We start from the raw sequence: 9,436 nt of genomic DNA, 5'->3' as shown, positions 1-9,436 counted from the left end.
TTACTTTTTATTCAACCCTTGTACTTATCTCCCCATCTGACTTCCTGTCAGTTCAGGCCTTGCTCTTCCAAACACCAGACAGCGACTGGACCAAACGTCCCCAGTTCCCACCTGCCCGCTTACCACAAATGCAATTCCATGCCCTGAGCTCGCAACATGGCCTCTTAACATGTACAGAGATTTTGGCATTTTAAGGAAGAGAACTTTCTGCCTTGTTGTCCTTTCTGAGAAAGTAGAAGATGCAAGAGAAAGTGGCAGGGAAGACCCCTAGAGCTCTTTGTGACCCGCAACAAGGAATAGAGGAGAAGCTGGCCCACCCACCCATCTTCGTCTCTATTGCTCAGGGGACAACTGAAAACTGAGAGACTGATCCTCTTTGTGAGTCCTTCTTCCATTGGCTCTTCCAGCAAAACAACAGCCAAGAGGCATCCTGGCCCACCGCCCAGGATGGACAGAAAGGCAGGGTCTTCCTGCAGCGGCCTCAGTGTCGGTGGTGCTCTGCCCGCCTGGCCAGGGTTCCTGGCCTCCTGTGCGCCACTGCCATCATTGTCATCATCCTCCGGCGGGCGACAGCCAGTGAGCCAGCCAAGACACAGGCACAGATGCTGGTGAGGAAGGTGGAGGGGCCGATGAGAAGGAAGAAGGCGTAGTCCTTGGAGTTCAGCCAGGGCTCCTGGCAGCGGGCAAAGGAGACATTCCCAAGGGCGACGATGGGCCTTTGGGAAAGGTACGTCGGGCGCTTGCAGGAGACAGCATTCACTTCTGCAAAGGAAGAAGCAAGGGCAAAGGAGGGTCCGTGAGACTGGTTCAGGATGGCTTCTACTCTACACCATTCCGCTTAGTCCTGTCCAAAGAGGTTTATGGCTCCTCCACCCTGCATGTCTGCGCCAGAAAAGCACACCCTTGGCATTTCCTCCAAGAGGTCTAATGCCTTCTCCAGAAGACACTCCTGCCATCTGGATTCTGCCTTTCCCTTCAACACTTCTTTTTTCCAAGATGCCCCCTGTCAGAAATATTAAATTAACTAGGTATTTTTAATTACAAAAATGTGAGTCAAGCACTGAAAAGTTTAAATGGATACAATGACCCAGCAAAAGCTGCAGTTCAATATAAGGAGGTGTTCCTGTAGTTTAGTAGACCCCAGTCTGAGGGAGCCCTTGGTGTTATTAGACCTCAGTGAGAGAAGCCTCAGTGTGATAGGCCTCATTCTGAGATACCCCTCAGTCTGCGCCAGATCTGAGAGAAGGGCCTCAGTGTGTTAGTAGGCCTCAGTGTTAGTTCACCTCAGTGTGAAAGAGTCTTCAGTGTGAGAAGGCCTCAGTGGGAGAAATGCCTCAGTGTGAGGAAGGCCTCAGTGTGAGGAAGGCCTCAGTGTTATTAGGTCTCAGTGTGAGTAGGCCTGGTGTGAGAGAACGCCTCATCATGAGGAAGCCCCAGGTTGAAGGCCATTGTGTGTGAAGCTTCAGTGTGAAGGCTGCTGTGTGTAAAGCTACTTTGTGAAGCTCCTGTATAAGTTCGGTGTGAGAAGAGGCTCTGTGAGAGCGAAGCTGTTTTTCTGTTCAAAGAAAGAAACCCAGTGTGGAAGCAAAGAAGGAAGCATGAGAATTTTATTTGTGTTATGGAAACCTTAGTTAGGTGTTAGTTCACCTCAGTGTGAAAGAGCCCTCAGTGTGAGAAGGCCTCAGTGGGAGAAATGCCTCAATGTGAGGTAGGCCTCAGCGTTATTAGGTCTAGGTGTGAGTAGGCCTGGTGTGAGAGAACGCCTCATTATGAGGAAGCCCCAGGTTGAAGGCCATTGTGTGTGAAGCTTCAGTGTGAAGGCTGCTGTGTGTAAAGCTACTTTGTGGAGCTCCTGTATAAGTCTGGTGTGAGAAGAATCTCTGTGAGAGTGAAGCTGGTTTTCTGTTCAAAGAAAGAAGCCCAGTGTAGAAGCAAAGAAGGAAGCATGAGAACTTTATTTGTGTTATGGAAACCTTGTTGTTGTAAATAGTGCAACCATATTATTTTACTACAAAGAAAAGCCTCCTATGGAAGAGATAACATTGGTCTGTGTGTTCTTTTTATCATCTTTGGCAACTGGTGCTGGGTCATGCTGCTGCTAATAAGTTACTCTGCTGTACATTTATGAGGAGGGTCTTTCGTTAATAAGCCCACTCGCCCAAAAGTCCCCACCCACGGCTGGCCTTTGCTGCTGCCCCCCAGCTGCTATAGGCCACCCCCAACATGGAGGTTTTGCTCTGCCCTTCCCAGGACCACTTCAAGACCTGCAAGATGCCTGCCTTCTGGGCAACGCTGTTTTCCTGGATGTTCATGCCAGAAAGAGCAAAGAAATGATGGCTCCAAAAGGCACCAGCATGAAAGCCCACGGTGCACACCCTCAGCTCTTCTCCCATTACATGTTTACTTGGCATCTCCAATTTCAGTAGCATTACTGGAAAAACAGCAACAAGAAGGGACATGAATGCCACATGAATGCCTTTCCCCGCAGTTACAAACTCTGAAAACACAGGGGTCTTTGGATGTTGTTGTTATTCCTGTTCTTTCCTTTCCCCACCTGGACCTGCTCTTCTCAAAACCCACCACTTTGTTCTTATCCACTCAGGACACTTTGGTCACCTACCCTTCCCAGTATGACCAGATCCCTGCCCTGCCCCTGCCCTCCCTACACACCTGGGACCTTGTCGGTGTTGTCCGTGAGCCACTGGAAGAGGGGCTGGATGGCACAGGAACAGGCCCAGGGGTTGTCGCCGAGTTTCAGGGAGTAGAGAAGGGGCAGGTTCTCAAAGAAGCCCGGCTCGATGGAGGTCAAAGCATTTCCCTGCAGTGAGAGGCTCTGGAGCCGAGGCACGGCACCCACCAGCTCTGCTTCCAGCCTCAGAAGCCGGTTGTTGCCCAGGTCGAGTGTCCTCAGGCTGGGCACCGGCAGGAAAGTCTCCGGCAACAGAAGGCTCAGGTAGTTCCCACTCAAGTCCAGTTCCTGCAGCTGGCTTAGACCGGCCAGGGCTTGGCGGTGGATGCTCACCAACTGGTTGCTGCGGAGGCTTAGGTGGTGCAAGGCATTCTGGGCCACGAAGGTCCGGTTCCGAAGGGCGCTGATACGGTTGTAGTCCAGCAGAATGGTGGTGGCATTGGGAGGCAGGTTGTCCGGCACAAAGCGCAGCCGGTGTTCCATGCAGTTGACCTCCCCGTCAAAGCAAGTGCAGACCTCTGGGCAGCCAGAGACTGAGCAGGGCAAGAGGAAGGCAACCATGAAAATGGCCAGGGCAGGAGTCCTAGGGTGCCCGGCCATGAAGGCACACAGAAAGGCCTCTGGAGAAAGCAGAGGAGGAAAAGTCTCCTCAGGATCCCGTCCAAACCTGGACCAGAACACACTGTTTCCAATGCCTTCCTACTCTTCCATCCAGCGCAGCGGTTTCTGCCTTTCCAGCCGCCTGGATCCTGCAGGAGAGGCTTTGCCTGCACCCCTGTGCAACTCTTTTGAAAGCAGCTGCTCTTCTTTTCTGCCCTTCTTTCTGGGTGGGGTTTTTGCTCTTCCTTAGCAAATATTTTCACAGCACAGCTCGCCTGCCAAGGGGCAAAGCCACAACTTCCTCATGGCTGGCTCTGTCTTCTCCCAGAAAACCGGCTGTGCCAGGCAGCCTGGGTATAAGCAGCCTCTGGGCTCACCTGGCAATATTGCCCCTGGCCAGCCAGCCTCATCTTGTTTCCTCCTTTCTTGTGTCCTTCTCTTTCGGGTGGCATTTAGCACAGGCCTGCCCTGCAAGGTCAGCTGGCATGCAAGTAAGTGCACCCTGGAACTCCTTGCCACAGGAAACAGCAGTGGCTACTTGCCTGAAGGTGTAAGAGCCATGACGAGGACAACTAATCAGCCAAAAATCTTCCTATGGAAGATGTCTGGACCCTACAGAAAAAGAGCTCCATTTGAACTGAATGAGCAGCCATGCTTTTCAGACCTGCCTTTGCCCACACGGAGGGCCCTGTGGGAAATGGGCAAGCAGGAGGACTCCGTCAACACAGGAAACTATATGTGCATAGGGTTGTTGTAGATTTTTTCGGGCTATATGGCCATGTTCTAGAGGCATGCTCTCCTGACATTTCGCCTGCATCTATGGCAAGCATCCTCAGAGGTAGTGAGGTCACTACCTCTGAGGATGCTTGCCATAGATGCAGGTGAAACGTCAGGAGAGAATGCCTCTAGAACATGGCCATATAGCCCGAAAAAACCTACAACAACCCAGTGATTCCGGCCATGAAAGCCTTCGACAATATATGTGCATATTTCACAGGGACCACAATGGAGAAATCCAACTGCAACGAGAACACAAATTTCTCCACAAGCTTTTATTGTCATTCCTTCTTCGGTCCTTTGCCCGGAAAGTGGCAACATTATGGGTATTTGGCATCATAGATGATCTTGGAGGAGTTTTTCCGATCCCTTTCATCTTCTGCCGTGAGGTTTTGAGAGTGGGACACCTTGAACTCAATCATTGTGATGAGGGCGACCTCCTCGGGATCCAGGTGGCTCAGGGTGGCCTCTGGGTGCAGAAGGAGACAGACAAACAGGCAGAGAGGGAGGCCCACAGACCCATTCAGCAGGTCTGAAGGTCCTGGGAGAGCCTTCTTGGACCCACAGCGTTGTTTAATAAAGAACTGTTAAAGAGATGCTGGCCATTTACTGTTATTACACTTGATGATGCCGGTCTGCCCTGCCAGGAAGGCTGGCAAACCGGCAGTAACCCTCCCTCCCTCCTGCCCTCCTTCTCAACGTACCAGTGCAGGCCGGCAAACACACTGAGCAGTTACTCCAGGCAGTCCTGCGCCGACAGTCATCTACACACGTCTGCACCAGGACGCCGCAGACTGCAGCAAGAGAAATGGTGCGGTTATTGGTTTCCACCGCAGAAGCCTTGCCAGTTCCTATTCCTTTTGCTCCCTTATGTTTGCCAGTTCAGGCGCACCTACTTTGTTTCTCCCTCAAAGCAAGCTGGGGCTTGAGTGAAATCCCCAGCACAGACAATGCAGTGACATCCCCGGCCCATCCCGTTTGGATATCAGCCAGCACGCCAATGCCTTCAATCAGTGTTTCTCAACCTTCCTAATGCCCCCTTAGTGACCCCTTAGTGACCCCTTAATACAGTTCTTCATGTTGTGGTGACCCTCAACCATAACATTATTTTTGTTAATACTTCATAACTGTAATTTTGCTGCTGTTATGAATTTTAATGTAAATATTGGATATGCAGGATGTATTTTCATTCACTGGACCAAATTGGGCACAAATACCAGATACACCCAAATTTGAATACTGGTGGGGTTGGGGAGGGGAATAGATTTTGTCATTTGGGAGTTGTAGTTGCTGGGATTTATACTTAATCTACAATCAAAGCGCATTCTGAACTCCACCAACAATGGAATTGAACCAAACTTAGCACACCGACCTCCTATGACTAAAAGAAAATACTGGAAGGATTTGGTGGGCATTGACCTTGAGTTTTGGAGTCGTAGATCACCTACATCCAGAGAGCACTGTGGACTCAAACAATGATGGCTCTGGAACAGATTTGGCACCAATACACCATCTGCCCAAATGTGAACACTGGTGGAGTTTGGGGAAAATAGACCTTGACATTTGGGAGTTGTCTTTGCTGGGTTTTGTAGTTCATCTGCAACCAAAAAGCATTCTGAACCCCGCTAATGATAGAATTGAGCCAAACATCCCACACAGAACCCCCATGGCCAACAGAAAATACTGTGTTTTCTGATGGTCTTTGGCAACCCCTCTGGCCCCCCCTCGTGACCCCCCCCCCCCCGGGGTCCCGACCCAGAGGTTGAGAAACACTACCTTAAATCAAGAAATAGCTTTCTAAGATCTACAGAGATACTTGCGGGAACACCTCAGCAAGCGAGAGTCCAAAAGTGGCAGGCTCAAACCCAGCACCTCAATCCATGGCTGATACCAAATGAGAGACTCCCCCCTGGGTGACTTGGAAGGCGCTGAACAGGCTGCGCTCTGGCACCACGAGGTGCAGAGCCAACCTTAAGAAATGGGGCCACAAAGTGGAATCCACGACATGCGAGTGTGGAGAAGAGCAAACCATAGACCACCTACTACAATGCAACCTGAGCCCTGCCACATGCACAATGGAGGACCTTCTATAGCAACACCGGAGGCCAGCTACTGGTCCAAGGACCAAGTTTTTAAACTTTGTGTTTTCTCAATTATATTGATTCACTCCTGATATCATAAATAAATAGCCAAACACAAGGGCCTGAGGGAGCAATGCCAGGAAGGGAGACAGAAGGAAGAGCCAGGCCAATTCTAGGCTCTGACCACCAACACTCCATTTGCAAGCCCAGGCCACAAGAGTCAGTTGCCTGATCTCCCAGCCAGGCAACTGAGCTATGCTCTACCTGCCCGCTCCTCACCTCTTTCCACTGTCGTCTGGAATCTACCACTGCAGTCACAGGCTGGGCGAGGTGGGCGCTCCAAGGTCCTGCGGCAATCTGGGCCATGGAATCCTTCTGCACAAACTGAAGGAGGCCAAAGTCATGGATATGTCATAGCCCAGGTGAGAGAGGTAAGAGGACCTCTCCCCACTCCGGTCTCATTTCTGGAATATGCTGAATGGTTGCCATAGCCAAGGCAAACACCAGTGCCAGTGTCGGGCTTGCCTCCTGCCCATTCCCCATAAAGACCCACGTACTGGTCCAGATGTAGAGCATCGAGTCTGGCTTGGAGATGACCCTGTCCATGGAGCTGACCAAGAAGAAGCCAGAGACAGCCTGGAGGACTGCGATGCACACACTGCGCTCCCATAGGCACTCCTGCTTGGCCTGCATCAGGCTCCCAGAGGAGGGCAAGAGGAGTGCAGGGTCCCCCTCTGTCACACTGAGGCCGGGGCGTTCCTCAAACCAGTCGGTGGCTAAGGAGAGAGAAAGCAGTTCAAGGTCAGGGGGGCTCTGGCACTGCTGAACAACCATTCTGTTGGGTTTCATGCCTGGACTGCACAAGTCTCTTATGTCATCAAGTCTCCAGTCCAAAGTGAGTAGCTAGACTAGAGATAGAATTATCCTATGCATGTTTCCCAAAAGGGCTTTGTTTTGACTCTTCCTCCTTGCTACTGTCTCCTCCCCCTTGAAGATGTAGCAATGGAATCTCTGTGAGGGAACTTCCATTTAAAGGTATTTTTATTGCCTTGCGCTTGGACATGTGGCCATTGACCACCATTGCCTCTTCTGCCTTTTCTTCCTTCCAGCGAGGACGCATTTTGCCTCTCTCTTTAGGCAAAATGTAGCTGCATGGATATTTTAACTTTTTACTTTTTTGCTTCTTTAGAAGATGAGATTTAGTAAGCTAGTGAGCTACAAGACCTTTTCTATCTAGAATGTATTTCTTTTTTTCCCCAATAAATATTTTTTAACCTAAAGTTCTGACTCTGCAATCCTGAGCCATCCTTTTTTCTTTTTTTTCTTCTTTTTGGTCGTGTCAGGAGCTCAAGTCGCTTCTGTTGTGAGAGAATTGGCCGTCTGCAAGGACGTTGCCCAGGGGATGCCAGGATGATTTGATGTTTTACAAAACGGGGGGGGGGGCATGTGTGAGCCTATCTCAAGACCCTTCAAGATGCTCAGGGGAAGACACAAATTTTAAAAACCAAGCAGATCTTTCCAGGCGCAAGCTTTCTTAGTGTGCATTTCATTGTTTTTATGTGACTGCAGAGGCCTCTGAAGAAGGGATGCTGATCTTCTGAAGCCCCACAGGCCCCTGAGCCTGGTCTCTGCTCTTTGCAGCCCTTTCTTCTGAAGCACCGAGCCCCCACTCCCCACCCCCGACAATCTCACCTTCACTGCTTTTGCACAGGAAGGGTCTTTCCTCCTCGCAGCTGGTGTCACGGAGAAGTCCGGTCACCATGTCAAACCACACACAGTCCTTCAAGCCACCATCCGCCATGTCATCCTGCAAATACCTGCAATACACACATTGAGAAGAGAATGTGCCAAATACAGGGCCTGCTTATTATGTCCCCCAAAGGCCCACCCACCCACCAGGCCTGACAATATGTGACATGCATGGATTTGTCCTTTTTCGAAGGTGCATCAAGAAGAGCTGGGAGTAGAGGGGCAGCTGTAGGTGTCCTGCAAGCCATGCCGGACTCACTGTGCCACAGCTCTGCTGAGGGGCTCTTGGGTTGTCCAGCGAAAGACAGATTCCTCCTGCAGATCATTCAAGCCTGTCCAGAAGGAGCCTTGGAAGTTTGAGTGGACCCAGTCCTGGGAGGAAGAGACAGGTGGAAGGAGGCTAGGCATCGAACCCTTGCTGGAGGTTCCCAGGGGCTTTCATGTTCCCACCTTCCATATCCAAAGTGGTTACCCTCTCCCGGAGCGAGGTCAAGTACAGCAGCTCTGTGTTCCTGAACCGCCGGCAGGAAGCCAAAGCCTCGTGCCACCCTCCAACCGAAAGCGGGTCCCAGAAGTAGCAGCTGCCATTCCATGGCCTCCAGCCAGGTTCTGATGGGCAGGAACTCTGCGGGACTGAGGCAGAAGGGGACATTTCTGGGCTGAGTTGCATCTGGCAGGTGTTCCCCATGGTACCCAGAGGCCAGCTGATGGGTCTAGGCTCAGCGGAGGCAAAGGCTGATAGCCAGAAGGCACACTGGTATCCTGAGGGACTGTCTTGATGTTGCACTTGTGCCACTTTCTCCACTCTAGGGCCTTTCCTAATAACACAGTCTAAAGAAGGGTGTTGCTGCCTATCAGCCAATGCTGTTGCTGTTTCCCGTTTTTGGTCAAAAGATATTTAGCCGCCTTCTACTTTTATCAGTTTTAAACTAATTTATGCAATGATCTTGATACGAAATAAATAAAGCCCCAAAGAGCAACTGGTGCTGTCAGGGCTCAACAAGGAAGCCGCAAATTGCTTTCCAGACAGCAGCCCCTCCAAAGCACTTACCCAAAGGCCCTTTGCAGACCCACGCTTTGTGTCCAGAGCAGGGGGAGGCAGCCAGGGCCTGCTTTGCTCGGTGCTTCATCTCCAGGCAATTTCCCGCCGTAAGCCGTACCCCAGCCATCCTTGCAGAGGGAGAAAAGATGTGTCACTCGTGACGGTGGCAGCAGGACAAATAAGTCTGAAAAGGTCCTGGACAGACACCCAAAGAGTAAGAATGCAATTCCCAGGCAAGGCATGAATTCCAGTCCCTGATAATTCTGAGATGAAGGGAGGATCTGAAGCAATGTCATAAGGAAGGGTCCTAGGGATGTTACACTGGTGAAGATGCAAGGGTCATTAAACATGACAGAGGAAGAAGAGGGCCATTCAAATCAAAAATATTTAGCACATGAGAAATTTTGTTGTAGATGATTTATTCAGTTGTTTCCGACTCTTGGTGACCTCCTGGACCAGCCCACGCCAGAGCTCCCTGTGGGCCGTGGCCACCCCCAG

At 50.9% G+C, this 9,436-nt stretch overlaps 1 protein-coding gene and 1 long non-coding RNA gene across 2 annotated transcripts; both read right to left on the bottom strand.

The window, feature by feature from the left end:
- Positions 1 to 337: 337 nt before the first annotated feature.
- On the bottom strand, positions 338 to 3,586 carry LRRC26 (leucine rich repeat containing 26). Its single transcript, XM_060757267.2, has 2 exons — positions 2,671 to 3,586; positions 338 to 762 (listed from the first exon to the last, which is right to left on the bottom strand). Exons 1-2 carry the CDS (start codon positions 3,287 to 3,289, stop codon positions 482 to 484), a joined length of 900 nt encoding a protein of 299 aa, XP_060613250.2. The 5' UTR covers positions 3,290 to 3,586; the 3' UTR covers positions 338 to 481.
- A 4,644-nt stretch (positions 3,587 to 8,230) lies between these two features.
- On the bottom strand, positions 8,231 to 9,036 carry LOC137097688 (uncharacterized). Its single transcript, XR_010910358.1, has 3 exons — positions 8,948 to 9,036; positions 8,369 to 8,529; positions 8,231 to 8,268 (listed from the first exon to the last, which is right to left on the bottom strand). It is a non-coding gene; the product is annotated as an uncharacterized lncRNA (long non-coding RNA).
- Between the last annotated feature and the right edge of the window lie 400 nt (positions 9,037 to 9,436).

Source organism: Anolis sagrei, chromosome 11, assembly GCF_037176765.1.
Source record: "Anolis sagrei isolate rAnoSag1 chromosome 11, rAnoSag1.mat, whole genome shotgun sequence".
In the NCBI taxonomy this organism is placed as follows: domain Eukaryota; kingdom Metazoa; phylum Chordata; class Lepidosauria; order Squamata; family Dactyloidae; genus Anolis; species Anolis sagrei.
Note: the sequence above shows the minus strand (reverse complement) of the source record. Positions and strands in the feature narration are given on the sequence as shown.